General features: G+C 43.7%; 1 protein-coding gene across 1 annotated transcript in view; it reads left to right on the top strand.

Annotated features, from left to right (window-relative positions):
* Positions 1 to 26,481, top strand: part of DST (dystonin) — a 462,451-nt gene that overhangs the window by 360,181 nt on the left and 75,789 nt on the right. The window contains exons 56-61 of the mRNA XM_055002047.1: positions 16,122 to 16,283; positions 17,203 to 17,373; positions 18,881 to 19,047; positions 22,538 to 22,697; positions 22,939 to 23,265; positions 23,498 to 23,582. Of these exons, the coding sequence (XP_054858022.1) occupies positions 16,122 to 16,283; positions 17,203 to 17,373; positions 18,881 to 19,047; positions 22,538 to 22,697; positions 22,939 to 23,265; positions 23,498 to 23,582 (1,072 nt within the window). The remainder of the gene's footprint in view (positions 1 to 16,121; positions 16,284 to 17,202; positions 17,374 to 18,880; positions 19,048 to 22,537; positions 22,698 to 22,938; positions 23,266 to 23,497; positions 23,583 to 26,481) is intronic.

The raw sequence follows: 26,481 nt of genomic DNA, 5'->3' as shown, positions 1-26,481 counted from the left end.
ATTGGTGCGCTCTGTCTGCCCGTCAGATTGGGGGTGGTGTGCTGAGGATAAGTGGACTTGGGTGCCAAGAAGGGAGTGCAGGGCCTGCCAGAACCGAGAGGTGAATTGAACTCCCCGATCAGAAATTATATGATCCGGACGCCCATGGAGTCGAAAGATGTGCTGAAGGTACAGGTGTGCCATTTCCTGAGCAGTGGGGGGTCCAGAACAGGGAACGAAGTGGGCCATCTTTGTGAACAAGTCCACCACCACTAGGATGCAGGTGTGGCCTTTGGAGCAGGGCAGGTCTGTAATGAAATCCATGGAAATAGTCCTCCATGGCCCAGTGGGTGTGGGGAGTGGATGCAGGAGACCAGAAGGTTTGCCGGGGACGTCTTTGGCCCGTCTACACGTTTTACAGGCTGCCACATACCGGGCCACATCCGATTGCACCCAGGGCCACCAGAAGTCACGGGTCAAGAGATGAATTGTCTTGTGGCGGCCGAAGTGCCCGGCAGGTCTAGAATCGTGGACCAGCTGCAGTACCTTTGTTCGTAGAGAGCCTGGGGGTACATAAATCCGGCCTCGGTGGGTCAGTAGCCCCTCTTCCTCTGCAAATCCCTCTGCCTGGGGATGGGGAGATCCCCGGACGTTCTGGAGGTACTTCTGGGCAACGGGGTCCAGCAGCTGTTGAGTCTGTATCTCCTCCACCAGCCCCGGAGGGGGTTGCGTGGCGGCGAAAGTTTCTGGAGCCAGGATGGTCATTGGAGGTTGTTCCAGGTCGGGGGATGTGTTGTACTCTGGCTTTCGGGACAGAGCATCGGCCTTCTTATTCTGGGAGCTGGGAACATAGGTGATCCTGAAATCAAAACGGGAAAAGAACAACGACCAGCGGATCTGTCTCTGGTTGAGACGGCGGGCAGTTTGGAGGTGTTCGAGGTTCCGGTGGTCAGTGAGCACTTGGACTGGGTACCGAGCCCCCTCCAGATGATGCCGCCAAACCTCAAAGGCTGCCTTTATTGCCAGCAGCTCCCGCTCCCAGATGGTGTAGTTCCTTTCAGCGGGGGTCAGCTGGCGAGAGTAGTAGGCGCAAGGCTGTGGAGAGCTAGAGGGGGTTGCCCGTTGTGAGAGCACCACTCCAATGGCGGTGCTGGAGGCATCTGCTTCAACTAGAAAGGGTAGCTGGGGATCCGGGTATCGAAGGACTGGTTGCGTGACGAAGCGTGTCTTCAGGGTCAGGAATGCCTCGCTGGCTTCCGGTGTCCAACGGAAAGGTTCTCGAGGCCGGAGAAGTCGAGTGAGAGGGACGGCTATGGATGCAAACTGGGGGATGAATTGCCGGTAGTAATTGGCAAACCCCAGAAATCGCTGCACATCCTTCCGAGAACGGGGGGCTTGCCAAGTCTGTACAGCCTCGACTTTAGCTGGGTCCATTTGGATTCTGTGGGGTGATAGCACATGGCCAAGGAATTCCACGGTAGGTCGGTGAAATGCACACTTTTCCAGTTTGGCGAATAGGCCATGCTGCCGGAGTCTTTGCAGCACCGTCCGCACATGCCGAGTATGTTGCGACGCATCACGTGAATAGATTAATATGTCATCCAGGTAAACAATGACAAACTGATCCAGGATATCTCGAAAGATGTCGTTCATCAGTCTCTGGAACACAGCTGGCGCGTTAGTCAGGCCAAAGGGCATTACCCGGTACTCGTATTGTCCATATCTGGTACTGAAGGCGGTCTTCCATTCATCGCCTTCTCGGATACGCACCAGGTTGTAGGCTCCCCGAAGATCCAGCTTGGTGTAGATCTGGGCTCCCTTGACTTGCTCCAAGAGGTCGGAGATCAGAGGCAGTGGGTACCGGTCGCGAACGGTGATCTTGTTCAGGGCCTGGTAATCATTGCACAACCGGAGTTCTCCACTTTTCTTTTTGACGAAGAGGACTGGGGCAGAGGTAGGCGAGGTAGAGGGCCGGATGAACCCTCGCTGCAGATTGGTGGTGAGGAAGTCCCGGAGTGCAGCCAACTCAGGCTCTGATAACGAGTACAGGCGTCCCACTGGCAGGGGGACTCCAGGAATCAAGTCTATGGCACAATCATATGGCCGATGAGGGGGAAGTTGGTCTGCTCCCTTTTCCTCAAACACATCTTCAAACTCTGCGTATTCCTCTGGCATCACAGAGGCCTCCTGTACAGCGGCTGCAATGGGACCTGGGCATTGATTTTCGTGTGGGCATGGGTCCCGGAAGCAGAGGTCCAACTGGCCCCACCGGATAACCGGGTCATGGCGGCAAAGCCAGGAAAGTCCCAAGACCAGCGGGAACTGAGGGATGCCTACCACATCAAAGCAGAGCCGTTCACGGTGCTGCTGGATCTGCAAGAGGAGGTCCTGGGTCTCCTCGACCACGGGCCCAGAACGTAGCGGTCGCCCATCAATGGCCTCAACTACGGTGGGGGTCTTTTTTGCCCGCAAGGGAATTCGGTGCTGTGCGGCAAACTTGGCGTCCATGAAGCAGCGGGATGCCCCTGAGTCTATCATGGCATACACAAATAGCCATCGACCATCAGGCAGGCACAGCTTTACTGGCACCAGGAAGGGTTCAGGAGGAACACTGGAGGCATTGGCCGTTCCCACAAGTTGTTTAGTGGGAGTCTGCTCCTGGACTATAGCTCGGGTCCTTCTTTTGGCAGGGCACCCATCGGCAAAATGGCCCACCCCACCACAGTACCAGCAGAGGTTGTGGGCATGACGCCTCGCCTTTTCCTCTGGAGGCAGGTGGGTAGAAGGCATGTTCAATGGTGTGGGTTCCGCTGTCCTTTCAGGCAAGGTCTGGGGCGGGGGTGGCTGGCGTAGCGCACGTGCTTGCCGCCGGCTCTCCAGTCGTCCATCAATACGGAGGCATAGGAGAATGAGCGCTTGCAGCTCTCCTGGTCGTTCAGATCGAGCCACTTCATCCAATACTGCGTCAGACAGTCCTTCCAGGTACTGGTCGACTAAGGCTGCTTCGTTCCAGTCCAAGTCCTGAGCCAGTAGCTGGAATTCAGTGGTATATTGGGCCACAGTCCCATCTCCCTGGGTGAGGGCACGTATTTTCTGGTTTGCTTTCATAGCTTTCAGTGGGTTTGCAAAGGCGGCGGTAATGTGAGCCACAAAGCTTGGAAAATCCCCCAGCAAAGGGGATTTGGCCAGTAACAAGGGTGTGGCCCATCTTGCTGCCTGCCCCTTTAACAGGCTGAGGATAAAGCCGACTTTGACTTGATCTGTGGGGAAGTCTGTAGCCCGGAGTTCAATATATAGCTGGCACTGGGCGAGAAATGCTGGGAATTCTTCCACATTGCCCTCAAAACTGTCAGGAGGCTTCACTGGGCATTTTGCAGGCAGAGGTGCAGCAGGGGCGGCAAGGAGAGTAGCAATCTGCTGCTGCAAAGTCACCAGTGCTTGGGTTAGTTGTAGTACCTGGTCCTGCAGCATTGCCAGGCTCCCTGGGGTGGGTGTTGCCATGTCCATGCCAGGGAGTTTTGGGTGGAAGCAATCTGTCACGGGCTGGGCCAGCCCAAGCAGGGTGGTTCAAGTCCAAACCTTAAAGCCAAAGTCAAAGGGGAGTTCCAAGAGCACAAGCCAAGTCAAACCGGTGGTCAGAGCACGAGATAAAGCCAGGAGTGAGTCCAGAGTCCAAAAGCAAGGTCAGGCACAGTCCAAGGTCAGTCACCGATAGTGTCAGGTCCAAAAGCAGACACGGGCAAGGTTCACGAAACACGGAGTGGTTGCAAGCAGTAGACACGTTGCTTCCACGCCCAGCAGTTCCTCCAGACTGGCTCTTATAGCCAGGCGTGGTTTTCAGCCAGCTGCTGGGGCTCTATCCTGTCACTACTCATCATCACTCTCCAGCAGCTGGCGTTGGCTTAAGAGGCGAGCACTGCGCCGTCTCTCCTGCAGTTCCAGTCTCTGGCGCTGCCTGCGGCGTTCCTTGGGCGTGGGTGAACCTGGGGGGGTGGAGGCTCTTGGCTGCGCTGCACCTGTAGAAGTCCCTGGCTGAGCTTCCTCTGTAGTATTGGAGCTTGAGGGTGCTGGTGCCTCAGCTGCTGGCTGTAAGCTCTGATCAGCCAGCAGCTGTTGCTCCTGATTGCTGGCTTCTGCTGAATCAGGGCTAGGGCTGGCTACACAGGGCTCCTCTTCTCCAGAGGAGTCCTGGCTGGCTACACGAGGCTCCTCTCCTCCAGAGGAGACCTCACTCTCAGACTGGGCCATGACACCAAGGTTGTCAGTGAATTATAATAACATAATAACATTCGATTTATATACCGCCCTTCAGGGCCACTTAACACCCATTATTATCCTCACAACTATCACCCTGTGAGGTGGGTGGGGCTGAGAAAGCTCTGAAAGAGCTGTGACTGACCCAAGGTCACCCAGCTGGCTTCAAGCGGAGGAGTGGGGAATCAAACTCAGTTCTCCAGATTAGAATCCTGCCATTCTTAACCACTACACCAAATTAGTGAGCTTGATGGCTGAGTGGGAATTTGAACCCTGGTCTCCCCCATCTTTGTCCAGTACTCTGTTATATTCACATTCTCCTTCATATGAAAAAACAAGATTATCTTGTAAAATGTAAAACATCCCACTCAGCAAGCGGAGAAAGGTCCTTCCTGTCACCTCTTACCTGAGATCCTTTTAACTGAATACGTTGGGGATTGAACCTGGGACCTTCTGCATGCAAAGTATTTACTGTCTTGCTTAGCTGCAGTCCAACCCAGAAGAATGCCGTGCCCTTGTTCTGAGAAGAGAGCGTTGACTCTCAAAACGCTCGTACCCTGAAAATCTTGTTGGTCTGTAAGGTGCCGCTGCAATCAAATCCTGCTGTTCTGCTGTAGAACAACACAGCTACCTACCTGAAACTTGTTCTGAGTGCTTCTGAAGAGTGCCCCCCAATTTTAACCCATTAAAATTATGCACTGGAATGTTTGGGAAATACTAGCTAAGGGATTGTTTGCATTATGTGTACTGTATGTGCGTTCATATATAAGTACAGAGAATGATGTGGGTTTTTATTTGTTCAACATACATCTCCCAGAGACATTCTGCCTACCTCTGTCTTCCTTGTGCAGAATGTGTTCCCCTCCTGGACAGGGCGTTTGGGCAGCAGAAATGCAAGCAGTTCCATAAATCTCTGTTGTCGGACTGCAAGATTAGCCTGTTTCTTTGTCTTTCGTATCCAACTCAGGTTATATGAGGGCAGCTTGAGCAGATTCAAAACTGCTTCTGAAGATCCTTTCAGATGACCTCTCCAGTTCTGAAGATAGAGTTTATTTCAGAATGGGCCAAAGGGTGTTGTTCGAGTTCAGAGTTATTTGCAAGAAAATAAGGGTCATGTTAAAATGCAATTAGGATTCTTTTACATTATGTGCTTATTGAGAAATGGTAGCATGGGCTTTGGCTCCCAGTGTGTCTGGCCAAATACAGTGCTCACCTCTCCTAAGTTTTTTTTTTGCCAGCATGTCAGCATCTTCAAGGGTAGACATATCCAAGGGACTAGGGTTGCCTACCTGTGATCTAATGGTCCTAAAGCCATACCTATTGGTATGTTGCAGGAGTAGGGGAGAGTTTTAAAAAAGTTCCTTGAGAACAAACCTGTCAGTGTTTCCATTCAAAGCTCCATTTTCAGTCACATACAGTAGCTAGCATATTATATTTCATGGTGTTTCTGTTTCATTCACTTTTGTCACAGATCTTTGTGCTTTAAAGAAACTACACACTGAACGGATGTGGACAAAAGGAAAGTTCAGTAGAAGGACTTCCTTCATTTAGTAATACTGGGCTAGTTTCCTTACAAACATTTGAGATGATTCTGAAAAGAAAAACCACTTTGTTTGGCTTTTGCCTGAATATTTTAACAAGCTCCTTTAATCTTGGGAGAAAGCAGGATTCAGTCATTGTCATGTAATTACGTTCCTTGAAATGTTTGCAAAATATTTAGGTAATCATTCCTCTGCACTTTTTTTTTTATTAAAGTGCATGGAACTTATGTCAGTTTCCATCAACAAATGGCTCATTAAGCCCCCCTCCCCATTGCTAGATGTGGCTGTTTAAAGAGCTCTTTCAATGTACCGCATGTGTCAAGAGGTGCCTTCTACTTGCACTTCATAGGAGAACTGGGCTTGAATGAATATTCCACTTGATGAGCTTGAACTAATATTTAAATAGGTTTAGGTTGGCTGCATATGGTGGCCTTTTGTCTTGTTGATAGAGTTATCTATTTCCAGCAGCTGCAGTTGATTTTCAGATATGTCTTCAAAATTAAATCTATAGTGTATTGCTTTATCAACTTCAACACTGTGGTCTACTTTTAAAGAAAAGAAAAACCCAAATCTATGAAGAAGCACAATTTTTAATCATTGTAAATGTGTGTTTTGCATATAAACATTGTCCTCATGGGAGGAATGAAGCTCGGTATAAAATCCTTTCCCCCCCCCCCATAGTTCCTTAGAAATGGAGGGTGTATACACAATAAATCTACTCACAACTGTCCACCCATGCATTCTAGATTTGGGCGATAGCCTGTTTCAAATGAGATGATTATGTTTTTTTTAAAAAAAAATCTTGTATGATGTTCCACAGGCCCATATTAGCCATGTTCCGATGTTAAATTGATCATACTGTTATCAATACCCAGCTCCCACAAACACAAAATTTCACCTAAAGAAGACCATTAACTCAAGAATAGCCAGATGCTGTGAAAATGATAGTTGCTGACCAATAGTGTATGCATATTCTCAGCCACAGGACAACACATATCCACCAGACCATTCAAAACAACCACAGTTATTGGAAGTATCATTCAAATTTAAAATAGCTTTTTACTGCAACAATGCCTCTTGCATTAAAGCTTTTAATATGTTTTTTTTAAAAAAACTTAACAACATAACTTGCCACCCTGTTACTAATGGAACTATCCGTAGATTGCTTTGACAGTAAGCATATGGAACTTTGGTACAGACAGAGATTAAGCTACTCTGTATAATGTTGGGGTAAATTCTGCATATGCAGTTCAGCTGCCCACATGAAGCGTCTTCTAATTTAGAGACTTTAGAATTGAATGGGAAAGCTATGCTCACGTGGAACTTCATGTGTGCATTTAAAGCTTTAGACCTGGTTTCTATTTTGATCTAAATGCGGTTTAGGATCGAAAGTTTACTTAGCAGAGTACTAAACTGATACCTCTTTAAAAATATTTGGAATAACCAGGGGAATAACCATGTGTGTGTGTGTGTGTGTGTGTGTGATGTTGAGAAAGTAGGCTGTGTACTGTGTCTTATATGAGACATTATCTAATAGACTGGGCTCAAAATCTGAGACTGATTTTCAGATCTGTTGTTTCCTTCAGTTTGCAATATTACGCTTTTATTCTGTGTAGTTTTTGTTACTTCTTCAGAGTATGAGTGATTTTTTTGGGAAAGTTTTGAACCTATCCTTTGTATGTCACCGTATAATTTTTCCATTGACAGCCAGTAAGTGAAAGTATGTATAGAAAACACATTTTCATTGGATGTTTTACAATGAATTTTCTGGTCACTTAGCAGCTTGCTAACATTCTGACAAATATTACAAATGTCAGAAATTAAGGATAGAAACCTACGGTCACTTACTTGGGAATTTATGGGACATATTTTATATGGGTATATTTTTAATAAACCCACATAAGGTCAGGTTTGTAATTAAAGTGTCTGAATGATAAGGAGTAGGAATCGATGTAGTTTTAGTTCACTCTGAATGATGCAGCTGGTTATTCTAGAATGATTCATGCCATTATCAGAACTGTTAGAAATGAACATCCAAGAGATAGATACATGTGTATCCTGTGCAGTTGCAATACTGAGGATTGTTTTTCTGCAGCAGAGCATAATAATGCTGTTACTTGGCACTTGAGAATGGTCCTGGTAGCTGCGTCCCACTTCTGTGGTGTCAGGTTACCCAATGAAGTGACTAATAATATGTTCAACATTTTGAGCTAATTAGCACAGTGTTCTAAGCACTAGCTCTTCTCACCACCACCTTTTCCATTCTGAATTACAGAAAGCAATCCTGTAAACGGAGTACGGACAGGAACTTGCTCTTTTGTGTACCTCCCTCTGAAACGCCTCCGTTTCATTCAGAGACAAGACAAGCAGTAAAAGTGAAAGATGGCTAAGAAGTTAAGTCCTGTGGGGCAGGAAACATGGAGGGGAGAGGCGAGCTAAGAGGTCAGGCACCCACTAATGCTTGGTTAGAATAATACTCAGGGAGCAAATGGGATAGGAGCAGATGTTGTCTGAAGAATGGAAAGGGCGGTTCTTTCAGCGTGCTGTTGGGAGGATGCCTGTCAGACCGTATGAAACTAGGGACAGCCAGAAAGCTTATCAGCTGCACTGGGCAGTACATGTGAGCCTTTATTGTTGTTGGGAGTTCCTTTTATAACTCCTTCTCCTTCGCTATGGCTGCTCTTCAGAACGAAGATGAAAACAGGGGCCAAGCTATTTTAGCTACAGTTTATGCAAAAGTCCTGCTGCGTTGAAATAGAATGTAAATCCGCTGTGCCTTTGTGCAGGAGGGGAGAAGAAAAGCTACGCTGCAGCTGCCTTAAACAGGATGACAAGTTTCAAGGAAGATGTTTTGCAAGTGAACTGAGCAAAGTTTCTTTTCTAATTATTTTGGGTTTTTTATGGGATTTCTGAATGCACTACAGAGAAGCTTTAAGTGCACAAAAAATGAACTGCCTTTTGGATCAACGTTATTTATAGCTATTGCCCAAAAAGTAAAAGCCTCTTTTATTACCATCCCTATTCTGGATGTACCTTAATTTTCTTTGAAGGTGCTCTCTGTGCCTCCGTTTCAGCTGTATACAGCTTCTCTGGGAGTAGTTGTTTTTCTTGAAAAGCTCCTACAGCATGGTTTATTTATAAAGGAGATGGAATTCTGCAAACCATTTAAGTGGATTACAGTTAATCAGTCACTTTCAGAAGATAACGTGTTGCCTGCTGTAACGCCAGTTCGATGTGAAGACTTAATCTGGAGATTTGAGACACAAATTTTGACCTGAAAAAAGAAATGGAATGCTGTGTGGGAAGTTCTGAGTACTTGAGCCACTTACCTCCTGTCTTACTGGGTTTTTCTGGTTGGGGTTTGTACATTTTGTTGGGGTGTGTATGTGTACTAAGATAGTAGCTTGTAGTGTTCAAAGATTTTTGGTCTCTTCCTCACCTTCCCGTGTTTTCTTTTAAGCTCAAGCACTTTATACTTTGGGGAGGGGGTGTTTAAATCACAACTGGGTAAATGTATACTTTTTGCTTTACACCAATGCACTGGTTATGACTGTAATTGCTTCATAAATTATGTCCTAGGTCTAGCAAACTTGAGGGCAAGTTTACCACAGTTTTTCACACTCAGGTTCTTAGACTTCTTAAAATCTGTGTTGTGCTGTGCATCTCTATTAAGGCAGCATAGTTGTAGAGTTAAACTTGTAAATACCTGCAGAAATGGGGAAGCCACTTAGCAGGCCAGACTGTTTACGCCAGAATCCTCCTTGTGTAGGAAAAGGTGATGAAGAGGAAGAAGATATAAATATTGAGGACTGTTACGTTCCTCAGAGGTCAATCTATGACACTGTTCGGCTGAATGAGCAAATCGATTCAGGTTCTAAAGGCAGCCTTTCTTCCAGGCATTTCTCAGATAGGACTTTGCCATACAGTCACCGAACACTGGACCTTAGTACATTGTGCTCCAACGGTGCCCTTTCTTCTTCCAGTGTGTTTGAGCTCCGAGGCCGGGAAGCTAGTAAATTAGATGAAAAAATGATTTTTGATGCCCTTAAACTGAATAGTGACATCATTCGAGCCACTGGCTTGCCTAAGGGAAAGTATCATACGGAGAAGAAAGAGCACAGGAGATCCTGGAGAATGCTTGTTGTCCCACCCAATTTTGCAGACTATGCAGATAAAAGTGAATGTTCAGTGGATGGAACTCTCGCTATGTCAGACTTAGAGACAACAGGCCAAGGCAAATATGGGACTAATTCTCTAACCTCAGAAGATGATGATTCTGGTCTGTGCAGCCCTCCAGCTGAAAGAGAAGAAAAACAAGATATGCTAACAGGGGACCAAACTCAAATTAGGGGCATATCTTCTGTAGAAGATATTCACTTGGTAGGTAACTTTGGAGCACTTTCCCCTAGCAGTGAACAGCAAATTTCATTGCTTACTACCAGAAGTGCCCCTGTTAGTAGACACTACCAAGTGAATTTGCATGGTGGTTCACAGATAAAGCTTAGTGAACAAGATTCTGTCTGGGACTTTGAAAGTAATCAAGACCAAGAGGCAAAAGAAGGACATTGCAGTTCACTGATATCTTTGAAAGAAGACAGTTCAGCCCATGCGAAATGGTTCCGGGACAGTGAAAAAGGGGATGATTTTGCTTTAGACAGAAAGGAAATGCATAATGGATCTGAAGGTAATGAGCCATTAGAAACGAAAGCCAGGATGACTGAAAAGGACTTCTTGAACATTTCACTTCAGGACATAGATATTTATTATGAAGATGCAGCATTGCATGCTAGTGGTATGGAATTAGTAAAATACATGATCACAGATGAACCAAATGAATCTAATACAATCCATACGGATTCAAGTGAAATAGAATTTTCTGATCAGACACTGGAACTTGATAACACCAGATATTGTCAAAATGCAGACACGATGAGCAGTGAATTGAGTTTCTGGAGTACTGGCCTACAGATAGAACAAACCTTGGATACAGTTTGCAATGGCATGCTGTCTAGCAAGGTAACTCAAAGCTAAATGCCTTTTTTTAATATTGTAGCTATCTTCTGCATTATTCTGTAATTGCACCTTGAACAACTGTATATCGGTTAATCTATCCAACAAGGTCCTTAGGATTGTTTACCCAACATATTATTAGGACGCAGAAATTGGTGATATGGTCACTTTAGTAAATTGATTAAGGGCAGTTTGGAAAAGGGTTGATTACTTCCAGCTGTTTGGTGCATGGCTGTTTATTGTCCAGATGGTGCCTGTTTCCCTTTATTTGGAATGCTTCCACTGTGCATTGATGTTTCAGTATCCCATTTTTACACAAATTGTGCTTCAAGCAGCCAATGCCAGTCAAGGGCAGATAGGTCTGATTTATGCATCTTTGAATATACTTACAGTGCAATCCTAGACAGAGTTACTCCCTTGCCAGTCTACTGTCCTCAATGGATTTAGAAGGGTGTAACTTCGTTAGGATTGCACTGTTAGTCATAAAGTTATAAATGGCGATGCTCAGATTGTTGCGGTTTCCAAAGTTCACAGATTAAAGGCTTGTTGCATGTATTGAAATGATTCCCTTGCATGTTCATGCCAAAAAGTAGTTGTGAAGTTGTAGGAGATTTTACAAGAGATCTTACAACATATACCGAGTGGTGACTAAAGTAAGGAAGTAGAGTGAAGCATTGTAATAAGTAAGGGGAGCTTGTGAAGTCTGTAATTTTGTTTGTTTGTTTGGTCACTCTGGTCTGGTTATATCACGTTATTTTAGGGTTTGTTGCTAAGCTCTTCTGGTAAACTAACATCAATTCCTTCTCCTTTTTTGTGCATCTGTGTGTTTAAGCTACAGCTCTGGGGGAAATTTGAATAATGTGGAAATATCTTTAAAAGATACCGAATTTAGGATTAGAAGCAGAGGCCTGAAAGCAAAGAAATGTGTGGCTACTTGTTTGGACTCAGAAGGCAGCCGCTAGGCTTGTGTTTCTCACAAACAGCCCCCCACCCAACTCATTCCATAGGACATACTTCTTTTGAAACTACTGATAGTTATAAAAGCAGCCAAGGTTTGCCAGTCTCTGAGGGACCTGGAGATCTTCTGGAATTACAGCTGATCTCCAGACTAAAGAGATCAGTTCACCTAGAGAAGATGGTAGCATTGAAAGGTGGACTGAGGTCCTTTTCCCTACCCAACCCCACCCTTCCTAGGGTCCATCCCCAAATCTCTAGGAATTTCCTAACCCTGAGTTGGCAACCCTATCACTGAGCACACACCAAAAGTATCTTTTTAATCCTGGCCACTATTACTAATTTACGTATCAACCGAAAGAAACATTTTCAGTATAGGTTTTTATTTCATTAAAACAATAGTACATCTGAAAATTGTTAAAGTATGCCAATGGAAGAATCTCACATATGTGGGGACCTTTACATTTTCAGATTTATGTTCTGTGTTTAGGGTTGCCAGGTCCCTCTCCCCTCCTGCCGGGGAGGGGAGGGTACCTGGCACATACCTTATGTCGGGCACAAGGTTCTTCTTCATACATGCGCACACCTTGGGCTGATGCAGCGGCGTCACTTCCAGACGTGATGTCGCCATGCCTCCAGGGAACGTGTGCACAGTGTGTGTTTCCTGGGTGCCTGCTGGTGGCAGGCAACCTCCAGAGAGCTTGCTCCAGCGATGGAGCAAATCCCTGTGAGTTTGCTTGCCATCTGCAGGCACCTAGAAACCCCATCTGCCTTGCAACTACAAAGGTTGCCTTTCCCCAAGTAAAAGTTGATTCAAGGTCTTGAGCAGGAAGCAAAACTTCTGCAACTCTGCATACTATCCCAACTGTGGGGCAGGTTTGTCTGTGATATGCTTCAGTGTGTGGACTAGGGCTGCTATACTGGAGTGGCAGTGGGAGAATTTTTTTTAAAAAAAATTGCTGGCATTAGGGTTGCCAGATTGGGGGAAAAAACAAACCAGACCCTGGAGTTCCTTGCGTGTGCGTGCGGACTCCCAGGCCCATCACTTATAGAGTGATGTCATCCCTGACAATTCCCCCAGCTCTCAGGAGACTGGGAGGGCCTACTGCTTCTCAGGTGTGGTGGAGGAGGCTTGGCTGGCTGTGCCAAGTGCTTCTCTGGCACTCAGGAGGACGAGCAAGCCTACTGCTTCCCCAGGTGGGCTGGAAGCAGGGGGAGAGGAGGTGGAGGCAGAGGTGGTACAGGAGGCTAGGCTGCCTGGAAACAAGGGGGGAAAGGTGGAGCCAGCACAGGAAGGCCTGTTGATGCTGCCACCAGCTTGTGGATGTCAGCAGCCTGCCACCCCTCCTCTCCTATGCTAAAAAATACTGGATAGTTATATGTCTGGTATTTTAACTGCATTTCCCCAGGACAGTCCTAGAAAAAAACGGACTGTCTGGGGGGAAACCAGACACCTGGCAACCTAGCTGGCTTTGTGTGAGCCTTTATGTCACTTCTGGGTGCAGTTGCCAGTCCCCCGCTGGGGACGAAGGATCCCCCGCTTCCACCCCCCACCCCCCACCCCCACTTACCTGGCTGGCCTGGGGGAATGCCCAGGCGCGCTCCCAGGCGATGCAGTGCACTCCCATGGGCCACTATGGAGCATGGGAGTGTTTCTATGCTCCACAGTAGCCCGATTTGGCCCCCCTGTGGAGCACAAGAGTGCTCCCAGGGTGGCACATGACCCATTCAATGATGTCACTTCCCAAAAGTGATGTCATTGTGCACGCTGGGAGCATGCACACATAGAGCACGTGTGACAGACAACAAAAGGTAGGTGCTGGGCTTCCACCTGGGGCATTGGGGGACCTGGCAACTCTACGTCTCGGAGAAACTTGGAAGAAACTTGGAAGAACAACATAAAGTTGTTCTAGGAATCGCTGGTAACACTGTGGAAGAGTTTCTGGTGATACCTAGAGCTACCCTATGTCAGTTACGGGTTTCCCCCAGAAGTGAAATAGTGGTGCACACAATGTTTCATCCTTCCCCTAAATCTCCCACTGGTTGTCAGGCAAACTTTGTATGGACTACTATTCTTTTATGAGGTAAACAATTCCATGAATTTTGATTTTTAGGTTTAAAAATGATGTGTTGTCAGACTTGCTTAATTATCAGAATTTCTTTATATATGCACATTTGACTTTTGTAGCCAACTGTTTGGGGAGGGGGACAGTTGATGTCTCCCGTATAGGGAAAGGAATGTCATAAAAATCTTTTTCATACTCATTATTGGTGGTGTTTTCATTTTTTATTGCTTTTTAGACAGCATTAAACTGTCTTGGAAGTATACCATGCCTCCAATTTGAAAGATAAAATGTCCTATTTTTAACCCCTGGGGTGTTTTGGGGCCAAGGTAGACATTACATTTTTAACTGTTATTCCCTTTAGTCAGATAGCAGCTGCTGGGATCTAAGTTCCCAAGTGCTGCAGGGCTCAGTTTGAATCCGAACCTCAGGGTTTCAGCCTCCCCATTGTCACTTTCTGAAATGGCCATATGGAAGGGTTTTGCCCTGTTGGGAGGCTGTGTCCTAATGTTTGCCTTTGTAGGTTGTGGGGGATAGCATAACAAAAACTGGGCAATCTATGAATTTGTATGCCTGCTCACTATACACATGTTCCCAATTCTAGGATTCAGGAAAGAGAACTTTCAAGTGGAAGGTACATTTTTAGATATCTGTACCTGATGCAAATTGTACTTTCTGGCAGTACAACTGAACAACTTATTTAAGGTATATGAATGAACTTAGTGTCATGCATAGAGTTAAAAGTAGAGTAGCAAGAAAAGTAGGTGGTTTACATTGCAATCTGCAACAGAGTTACACCCTGCTAAATCCATTGAATGTGATGGCTTAAAAGAGACAAGATTAAGATTGCACTGTTAAGGTAAAAAGTCCTATGTGGTATCGCTTTCATCATTTTCTCTCCCCCCCCACCTGAAATCTAATGGCTGGAGAATATTTTCTTCTACTTGCCCATGGATGTCCTCAGATGAACCCCATTTGATTTGGCGGATTGAGTTAAAAGAAGTATTCATTTTGGGAATGATGACTTCATTCTGCAAAGGGTGTTTGAACCTCTTGCCAGAAAGGACCACCTGGAAAATGGAGTTGCTTTGTTTCTTCCCCTTTGTCAGTCTGTTCTATAATAAAATCATAGTTACTCATCTGGCTGTGGGGAAAAGGGGAGGTAGTGCTGAACAAGATCAGTTTGTCCTCTTGTGCCATTATTAAAATCTGACCCAGTGTGAGTTCTGCAGCAGCCCCATTGTTGTTCTTCTATACCACAGTTTTCTCCAAGCCCAGTGGGGGTCATCATGGCTAGAGGCAGGCGCCTCCCTGCTTCTGCTCCCGCCCAGAATTCTATCGGTCGTTTTGGATGCCAGCAAACTGCTCCAGTCAAAGTGGTCTTTAAAAAACAGCTGTGCTTATGGCTACTTGCCCTCCTGCAGTTTACACTGTGGTGGATTGATTTGTTAATATTCCCTCTGGCCTGATTTTCAGATCTTACCTTCTAGTTCATTCTTCTTAATACATAATTTCCATCTGATTCTTTTGATGGCTGCTCCATATTTTCAGCCACAGCCAACCTCTTATTATTCCAGTCGAAAGTAAGCAATAACCCAAAAGGTATTTCTTTGGTGGATTTAGAAATATTTATGACTCAGGTGACTTAAGTATAAACTACCAGTTAGTTCTGCTTCTCCCTTTCTGAGCCCAGCACATTCTTCTCAAGTCTGTTGATACTTTTACTTGCTTGAGATCCCATCACATGAAAGTCCTGTATTATCATTTGTGAAATGCATAGCCAAATGTTTGTGTAGAGTTAATGTAGCCGCAAGAATAATGGGCTGTGAGGATATATGCTCATGTGAACAGGTCTGAGTTAAATGTGACTTTTAAAATCTCTCTGTCTTCAGATGTTTAATTCCCCAGTACTAGATAGATCCAGAATGCATAATGCTCTGAAAACTGGCACATGTGCCTGCACAGTGCACCTTTTGCTTTAAATACTAAGTTTGAACATTTATGTTAGAAGGGTTAATTGCAAGCTAGTATGGTTGTCTCTTCCTTTAAAATATAGTTCTTGTTCCATTTTTTGTGTAGCTACTGTTTAATTTAGATGCAGTTTACTTTGAATGGCTTTTGTATTTACATCATTAAGAACAATTTTACATGTACACTGTCACTAAATACTTTGTAAATTTCAACACTCTACTTAGTCCGTTCTGTGACATTTTACTACATATATCCATTCTTCTTGTTTATATCTCTGCATGCTCCATATATGACAGTCCAAATATGTCTTTGCTTTCTTTTCTTTTTTTGCTTTTTTAAAATCCATAAGGTATTTGAGAAAGAAGAGATTGATCCGCTGCAGGTGAAGCAACAGGAGGTGAATTGGTTGGGTCAAGGCCTTATTCAAAGTGCTGCTAAAAACACTAGCACTGATAACCTTGAGCGTGATCTTGAAGATGTTAACATGAGATGGAAAACTCTCAACAAAAAGGTAGCTAAAGTGTATTTCCGTTGCTGTTTAGTTTCTTGTTAATGTTGTTTTGCTGATGTTTCTGGCTCTCTTCATAAAGGTAGTGTCACCTTTCATCTTCTTTCTTGGGGAAGGGTTGTGGCTCAGTGGTAAAGCATCTGCTTTGCATACAGCAGGTCCCAGGTTCAATTCCTAGCATATCCAGTTTAAAGGGCAGGGTAGTAGGTAATGTGAAAGGCCTCTGCAGGAGACCCTGGAGAGCTGCTGCTAATTACAGTAGGTGCTACTAATCATGATAGACCTGTGGTCTGATTTAGTATAAGGAAGCTAGATGTATACGGTACTAAATATTTTCAGAGTAGGCATTCTGAGGTCTGTGTTATGAAATGTCCCATTCCAAAGCAACATATGTGCTCCCATATTTACACAGAGCTTCTGCAGAAGCAGGCTACCTTTTGTATATAAATAGATAATGGTAGAGGATCAAAAATGCCTGGAAAACAAAGAAGTGTTTTATTAATGCAGATACTGACTGCAAATGCAAAGGATAATTCATACAACTTTGATATCTTGCTGGACTGGAGAGGGAACATTTTATCTCCTGTCTACATAAAGACGGATATATGGACAGAATTCATGCTCCCTGAGGATGATCTGTGCTGCCTTAGATGGACCCATCTCTCGCGCTGAGAACTTGTAGCATATTCTGATTCAAAAACCTGTAATGTTCATGACCTGTCTTAACTTCAATTTTAAACTATTACTAATGGACTCAGATGTCACTGAATCAGTATAGAGTTGCAGGAACCAAAGCATATTAGGTATAAATTGTTACTTTTTTTCTTTTAACTTTCTTTTATTTTGTATAAGATATGTTCCGAATTGGAGGAGAAGGTGAGAAAAGATAATATTTACAATGTTGGTGTTTTCCCCCTCCAAGGTTGCCCAAAGAGCAGCTCAGTTGCAAGAAGCATTACTCCACTGTGGGAGGTTTCAGGATGCCGTCGAATCCATACTCAGCTGGCTAATTGACACAGAAGATCTTGTGGCTAATCAGAAACCTCCATCAGCTGAGTTTAAAGTTGTGAAGGCCCAAATACAGGAACAGAAAGTGAGTGAAAGTTATTCACGTAAACCTTATACTAGATAAATGTTGTCTAACATCTGTTACAATATATGAATTAGATTTATTAGATATGTCACCATCCATATCCCATGCTGTAATTGCTGAAGGAAAACTTGAAGGCACTGTTAATAAAGAAGAAAACTGGCAAGCATAATACACCTCTGACGGGCATCTCACTTTGTGCTATTTTTAATGGAAGAGTGACTATCCCCCATGCCAGTCACAAAACAATGTCTATCATACACAGCTGCAGGTGTGTATGATGAAATCATATAAGAGATTAGCATTCATAAGTATTAAAAGTTCACCTGGAACATAATCTAAAAGACATGAAAATAATGTCTGAGGTCACTTTATAGTACGAGTGGTATAGTTAGCTCCCCAATCAAACTTATCAAGTTTATTAGCATTCCCACCTCCACATCTTTGTACACATAACTAGGGGTTATGCTTTGGGTTCCCGGTTTGGGGAAAAAACCCGAACCGGGCCCGATTCATAAAGATTTGGTATTTCTGAATCGGGGCCACTATGATGGCCCCAATTCGGAAATACCAAATCAATGCTTCCCAAAGCAATTTGGGTCGCTTCAGGAAGCTTCGGTGCCTTTTTAAAGGGCTCCCTCCCACCACCACCACACTTACCTGGGACATCCTAGTGGCAGCGGAAGCAGCGGCATGGGCAGTGGAGGCGCCAACTGTAGCCTTCTCTGCTGACTGCTGAGGCAGCGGAGGCGCCTGATCCAGCCTTCAGGAAAGATAAGTGGGGTTGGGGTTGGGGAAAGGGAGGCTCAGGGGGGAGGTGCGGGTCTCACTTCGGTATGCTCCGAATCGTTACGAAGCATACCGAAGCGATTCTGATAACCAAAATTCGGTTATTCTGAATCTTTTCCCCGCTTCGGGTAAAACAGAAGTGGGAAAACCAGATATTTTTCCTGGAACACACCCCTACACATAACCTTCTTGCCTCAAGCAGGGCAACATGGGAGGAGGTGCTGGTATTCCTGTGGCGTCCAGATTTGGCCCTAGGGCATCTGCTTATTGATTCCTACTTTAACATAAATTTTAGCCCTGTAGAAACTGATTCTGCAAGGGGCTATTATAGATAACTTGTTAGTCTTGGATGCTTCTATAGTTCACAAAAGGCAGTTTCATGCATGTATGTTGCCTGTCCCGAGCGTTTGCTGTATTTTATAGTACATAATAGAAATCTGAGTAAAATATATATGGAAAGCAGAAGTCGGATCTCTGTAATTTACATTAAGATAGGCCAACTTTGCCAGCTCTAATCATAAATGTCTTATGTAGTCAGTGGCATTTGCACTGTAATATTGGCACGTTAACAATTTCCTGCCATCTTTGGAAATTGTTCCTTTAAACTTGCCCTTTCACCCAGTAAACAAAATCTTGAAGAATCTGTGTCTTCATCTTTTTACAGCTTTGCAGCAATACAGTCATTTCCTGGCAATTTGATTTTTTATTATTTTGTCTCTAGCTTCTCCAGAGATTGTTGGATGACCGCAAGCCCACTGTCGAACTAATCAAGCGTGAAGGGGAGAAAATTGCAGAGTCAGCAGAGCCTGGAGATAAAGAGAAGATCTTGAAACAGCTGAGCCTCCTAGATAGCAGATGGGATGCGTTGCTCGATAAGGCAGAAGCCAGGTACTTGAAAGGTTTCTATTCACTTATGAGTGCAGCAGGGTGCACGCCTAGATGCAGTGTGGTAAATGCAGTATATAATCTGCAGATGTATAAAGTTTCATTCGGTTGATTAAAAGATTAGTATTCACATTTGAGGCTGAATGAGAAAATTACTTGGAATGCTTCATTATATATTTTTTTATGGGTGGCTGACAAATTAAAAACAACACAACAAACATAAAATTATTTATATTAAAATAAGCCATTAAAAAAACCCTATGAGCCTGACAGAGGCATAAAACCATATTTAGCTGCTTAAACTGTTATCCATTAAACAGTCCTCAGACTAGAAGCAGGCCATGAAATCAGCCACTGAAATGATGGAACTATTGAGTTAAAAGCTTGAATAAAAAGAAATGTTTTGGTCAGGCACCTAAAGGATAGTAAAATACCTGGATGCCAGGGGAACCTCAAGTTGGAGGAGGGCATTTCAGAGATAAGGGACCACTACTGAAAAGCCCTGTCTCCAATTGCTTACTTGCCTCACCTCTGCCAGTGGGGACAGAGAGGGAGGGTTTGGGAAAGGAATCTTAAGCAGCAGACTGGGTGGGACTGGAGGGGGCTTTTAAAAAAGTAGATATGATATCTGCTAAGAATCAATATCACTCTGTTTAGGCAGATGCGGGGAGGGGGGTGGAATCCTTGAAGTATGCAAGAGAATTTTGCTTATTTGGACAAAAAGCTCCAGTTGCTCCCAAACTGGTGGGTGTTGAGGACTTCACATTAACAGTGCCCTCATGCTGTTTCCAAATCTAGACCCCCAGAAACTCCTAGAGGAGGGCATCATAGCTCAATATAAGAGCAGATGTGTTGCATGTAGAGGTTTAGCCCCTGGCTTCTCCACTTAAAAAGGTCTCAGGTTACAGACATTCTCTGCCTGAGACCCTGGAGACCCAGTGCCAGTCTGGGTAGTAGACAATACTAAAGGAGACGGACCAAAGATCCAGTTTGGTATAAAGTGGCTTTATATATTGAGTTGTAAAGGCAAAGGTCTTTGTGAAGTTAAAAACATGGGGAATTAATGTCAGGAAATGTATGTCCTCAAGCACATATCCTTATGAGGCCATTTCCCCTCTGTAAGATGTCTACTGCCTCTCCCCTGTAGTAATAAGAGCTCTCTTGACTCAGGGAAAGGGCTGTAGTACCTGTCCCTGGAGCCAGCTCCTTGGAACCAGGCACCCCAGTCCAAATAGTTCTCAGATCCTGGATGTGTTGGATCAGGAACGGGGTCTAAGTTAGGTGATCATTCAAACGGCTTTTTAAAAATTAAGAGATTTAGCCTGCAACATGCATCCAAATAAATAGCCTGTTGGAATCAGTGTACATTACATGTACTCTTTTATTCCCTTGTGGTTTTTTAAAGCCCCCTACAGAAGCACATAATCCCATTTAACATGTAGTTTAAATCTTAGAATTGCATTCCGGTCCACCTTTTGGATGCACATCTGAATGTACTTCCCATTGAATGCAATTATGTGTTGATAGACAGAATTCACACTTGAACAAGTATTTGGATTTGCATCCGATTTGCAGCACTGGCTTCTGTTCCAGTAACAACCAAACAAAAAAAGGTAGTGTTCAACTGGTGGCATTTTCTTGCATATTGACAAGCGTCTGTATCATAATAGCAGCCCACCGCCCTAGACAATCAAATTTACTCCTAGCTTTTACTGAGGCATGCAAATAAAGGTATTTAGAATTGAGCAGTTATCAATATTTCAGTGGTAGGAAATGTGTGTCAGATTTTAATGAGTTTGATGGCCACATTTTCCTTCCTACAAGCCTGTGCAATGTACCTCATGTTTCATTTCCTTGAACAGAACTACATATTACAAATAAGGAGGGCTTGCAGTTCTGGGTTGCATTCCCTCCTCCGTTTCTGTAACACGTGGTTCAATTAAATCCTGGTCCCAACATTGTTACAATGTGTTTTTCCTTCCCTCCATTCCTTATCTCTGGTGAAGGCAGAGAAACTTACATCCTAATGATGTCAGAATACAGGTTAAGTTAAACCAAATGTTATTGAGGAGGCTGAGGCTTGCAATACAGAAACAATTTATTGGTAGCTCTGTGTATTTCTTTTAATGTGAAATTCTGTCCTTTGAATCAGAGAGATTTAGTTTAGCACAACATTCACACTCCCTAATTAGAGGTGGGCATGAACAGCAATATGAACAAAAAAAATCCACAAACACCCCGATCAGCTGTTCGCGAGCAAGCTGTTTGTGAGGCCCCGTTCCCAACTAACATGTGTTCGTTCCAAGCCCTGTCCATGGTGTTAATCAGCCATTCGTCAAGCCAGACAGTCTGGCGCCTTTCAATCAATTCCCTTGGCAACAGTAGGCACGGACTTTCTGAACTCTGTCTGAACTCCTGTTGCCCTGGAAACCCCAATCTAAGCCCAGGGGCACTTCACCCCTGACTCAGCCGCTTGTCAGGAGTTTCCCTGTCAAGTGGCTGAGTGCAGCCTGCCGCGGTTTAAATTTCCCTCTCCCTGCTGCTGCGCAGCGCAGGAAGAGGGACATTTAAATCCCCCACTCAGCTGCTTGTCAGGGAAACTCCTGAAAAGCGGCTGAGTGCAGCCTGCTGGGGTGAAATGCCCTTCTCCCTGCTGCTGTACAGCAGCAGAGAGAGGGCCACTTCACCCCTGATTCAGCCACTTGTCAGGGGTTTCCTGACAAAGTCTCCTCCCCTCCATGCAGCCGGCTGGAAGGAGAGAGACTTTGAAGAGAAGAAGGTTCCCCACACCATTTGCAAACGGCATGGGGAACCTTCTTCCCTTCAGAGTCTCCCCTCCCTCCAGTCGGCTGGAAGGAGGGAGATTTTGAAGGGAGGAGGTTCCCCACACCATTTGCAAATGGCACAGGGAACTTTCTTCCCTTCCAGGTCTCTCCCCCCCCTCCCTCCAGCCGGCTGGAAGGAGGGAGACTTTGAAGGGAAGGAGGTTCCCCACGCTGTTTGCAAACGGCACAGGGAACTTTCTTCCCTTCCAAGTCTCCCCCTTCCCTCCCACGAACAGCCAACCACGAACATGTTCGTGAACAGGGTCATGTTCATGGTTGTTTGTGATTCCCTGTTCATATATGGCAACGAACAACAAACAGCATGTTCGGTTTTTTCCCTGTTCGTGCCCACCTCTATCCCTAATAAATATGCAAGTCATAAAATTGAATGTCTTTAAGCATAAGCTGTAAAATAAAAGAACTATCTTTTATTTTGTTCAATCTGGTTTGTGCTGGTTTAAGGCACGCTAGTTTTTGTTGTTGGTTCACATAATTTTATTTCTCAGTGATAGATGCCTTACCGCTTCCAAATATGTTTACATGTCTTGTTGCAGCAGAGCAGACATGAAGATTTTAAGTTTTGGATATTTTATATAAGCCATATCCTGAAAAATGTTTTTTCCCCCCTTCTCCTCCTCCTCCTTTTTTGGTCTCTTGGTGTGTTCCAGGAATCGTCAGTTGGAAGGTATATCAGTCGTAGCACAGCAATTCCATGAAACCTTAGAACCCATAGTTGAATGGCTAACCACCACTGAGAAAAAGCTTTCAAATTCTGAACCCATCGGAACACAGGCTTCCAAATTACAACAACAGATTTCTCAACATAAAGTAAGACCTTCATGTGTCATTCATTAGGGCAATAGTTTCTTACTTCATTGTTCAACAAATTGAGAGACCTTTTTTTCTTTATGGATGAGTTTGTATTTCTTTATTACTATCATTTACATAATTTTATTTCCGTTGCCCTTTTGTGTTCAGTTGTACTCATACTAGGTTTGTATGTTTTCTTCCTTTTCTTTTCTTTTCTTTCTTTTCTGGTTTTTTTCCTTTTTTTGAAAACATCGTTCAGGCTTTAGAGGAAGACATCTTCACTCGCAATAAAAATTTACAGCAAGCTATTAGTATTGGTCAGGCTTTAAAGACATTGAGCTCCAGGGAAGATAAAGATATGGTGCAGGAGAAACTAGATTCATCCAAAGCCCGATATACTGAGATTCAGGAGAAAAGCAGCAGTAGGGCTGAGCTGCTCCAGCAAGCCTATTGCAATGCTCAGATTTTCGGAGAGGATGAAGTTGAATTGATGAATTGGCTGAATGAAGTCCACAAGAGGTTAAGCAAACTGGCAGTCCGAGACTACAGTACTGACTTGCTTATGAGGCAACACACTGAAATGCTGGTATTTACATTTGTTTTCTGTTGCTTTTATGTTGGCATTATTTGTACTATTAATATCAGCAGTAGTATTACCTTTCTGGTTTGTTTATTATTATTATTATTATTATTATTATTATTATTATTTAAGCCTTCGGTTTTCAGTCCAGCAGCTATTCTAGTAGCACAAGTGGTGATTTTAAAGACTTTCAAGTATGTAACTTTTACAGATATAAAACAATTCTAAAATCTCCTAGGTTCTTCAGGAAGAGATTCTGCTCAGAAAACAAAATGTTGATCAAGCGATACAAAATGGTTTGGAGCTCCTCAAACAAACTACAGGTGAGAGCCTTAAGAAAGCCAATGATTTAGCAACAAGGATAAGTAACGTCTGGTTGTCTCTATGCCTGTTCTCCTTTATTAAATCCTTGTGAGCATTCATCCTTTTGAAAATGAATGTTTCAGTTTAAAGTCAGTGTTTCAGCATTTACTAGCAGTATAGAAAAAAATTCAGAGTATCATCTTTCATGAGTCAAGGGTCATTTGTCACTCTGAAGATGTAGAAACAGTTGAAAAAAAAGCTGTGTTCATTGTGAGTTTGGCATAATCTAATGGTTGAGAACATGAGGTATGAACTGGAAGTCCTCAGTTCAAATCTCATTTCAGTCATGAACTGGGAAGACAGAGAAAAACTGCAGAGGAATTAGCCATGTTAGTCTGTGGTAGCAAAATCAAAAAGAGTCCAGTAGCACCTTTAAGAAAAACTGTTATCAAACTGTCATTGATTATGGGTACAGTACTACTGACCGACTTTACTGGGGTATTGTGGGTATTGTGAAGTATGGAAAAGGGTTTTGAGCACTTAGGAGAATTGCTGCAGAAATACTAAAGGCATGAATCAGTCAGCATTAAGCATTTTGAAGTCCCATTGATTTCAATGAGGTGGTAAAGGTCTGTATTCATCTCTTATTGTTGAAGTCTCATTGATTTCAAAGTTCCTAAATATATACAGAGCTCCATACCTATACAGGTCTTCTCGTCTGTGAAAAGGTACCCTCCATCCCCCAACCCAAATTTAGATACACTGCTATTACAACAGGTAGGTAAAAGTTAATCTCACTGGCTTCAAAGGGATTTTATTAAACAAGTCCCATCAGTTTCCATGGCATGAGTAGCTTACTAAGTATATGTATACTGATTTTGCCCTGAAGTCATGGACCATTTGTTTTCACAGATGAGAAAAGGAAGGTCTTGGTACACTGATTATTGTTTTCAAGCTTCATAATTTGTAAACCCATTTCCGAACATATGAAGTTAACATATTGAGTTAGGTTATTAGTCCATCTCATCCAACCTACTTTGATTGGCAGGGATTGATCCTGTTGCATGTGAAACATGTGCTCTGACAATGAACTATGGGCCCTTCCCCCTCCTTTTTGTTTGTCCTTTTAGTTTGTCATTTTTAAGTGATTGGTGGGTGGCAGATATGTGGAATCATCCCACATATGGCCATTTGAGTTTAATGAACAAGTAATTAGTTTGCCACTTAAATATCTGATACTTTTGATGTATGATATGAACACTCTCTTTCTCTCTGACTCTCTCTTCTTTGGAGGGTGGGATAAATAGAAAAATGTGGTGCATCTCTATAAAGTCCACAAGTGAACTGAGAGGTTAGTTTCCCTTTCACTATATGAAAGGCTACTTCTCCCACACTAGACCACTACTGTGGGAACATTGCATTCCAATTGCACACACAGCATGTCTGGTTTGTAGACCCACATCTCCCAAATTTTCCAGTCGCTAGCTCCATGAGCTCTCCAAGATACACATAATTGGGGCTGGGAAGCAGGGAGACAAGAGAGGGGAGAAATATTTCGGAATCAGAATTTACATTGTTCACTAAAAGGTAAATCCAGTGTAGTGAACTGTGCAGTTTTCATGAGGGCTTTCATTCTTCATATATCAATGATAGCTCAGACAGGGTCATGAAAAGATTAAAGATGTGTATTCTTGCTTGTAATTAGTGCTGACAACTGAATAATCATCAGGAATTTAACAGATTAATTGGGCAATTAAATTTAAATCAGTTTGCATATTACAAAATCTCAGTATAGGTGACTTTTTGAAGACCTTGTATTAGATAATATACAATATAATAAACATTTATTCATATACTTCATTTACACCCCATCTTTCTCTTCAATGGGGCTCCAAAGCTACTTACATTGTTCTTCTCTTCTCCATTTTATCTTACAACAACCATATGAGGTAGGTTAGGCTGAATATACATGATTGCCCTGAGATTAAACAGCAGTCTTCCATAACAGAGCAGGGATTCCAGCCTGGTTCTCCCAGAGTGGAGTCTGACATTCTAACCACTACAAACTGGCTCTCAAATTCTGTTTCTCAACATTAAAAGAAAAGGCAATCACAGTTCAATCTTATACAGAGTTACTGCCTTCTAAGATCACGGATTTCAGTTGGCTTAGACTGGCTTAGAGTTTGCATAGGATCATGCTGTCTGTTCGACTGTTACTGTGGAGTTCCTGTATGTTAGGGAGACCAGGTCTCCTACTTCCGCTTTACATTGCCCATTGGCCCACTCCGGATTGGCAGGAAGAATTTTTTTTAATGGCATTGCACTGGCTGCACAATGTCACTTCCAGCAAATACTTGGAAGTGACATCATATTGCTGGCATGATGACAAAGTGCTGCTCTAGGATTTGGGCAAAACTATGGTTTTGCCACAGCAACATGATGACACCTCTGATATTGCTGGAAGTGATAGGACGCCACCAGTGCTGCTACATTTACCCCATTCTCGTGTCCCCCTTTTTACTGGTTGCCATCCATTGACTGTCATTCCTATTGTGTGCTGAGAGATATCCTGTGTTTTGGAATGTGCTGCTGTATGAACAATGGAGATTGGACCCTTCCTGACCTTCATTCATGGATGGCATTTTAAGGGCTTTGAGAAAGACCAGTTCCTCAGCAGACAGGTTGTAACTTGCTCAGGAATCTCTAAGCTGGTTTGTGTTAATGGCATCACTAATATATGTTTTGCTTGTTTATTTGTTTATAGCATTTGTGTCCCTCCCAAAATGTCTAAGGCAGTTCACAATAATGCAAATGTAAAGCAATTCATTAAAAATAGAAAATGAAGTGCAAATAGCAGATTCTTTTGGCCCAGGGATGATCATATGGATGCCAAGTCCAGTACAAAATAAAGGTTTGATG

The sequence above is a fragment of the Eublepharis macularius genome, chromosome 1 (assembly GCF_028583425.1).
Source record: "Eublepharis macularius isolate TG4126 chromosome 1, MPM_Emac_v1.0, whole genome shotgun sequence".
NCBI lineage: Eukaryota > Metazoa > Chordata > Lepidosauria > Squamata > Eublepharidae > Eublepharis > Eublepharis macularius.
This window is presented reverse-complemented; position numbering and strand designations above follow the sequence as displayed.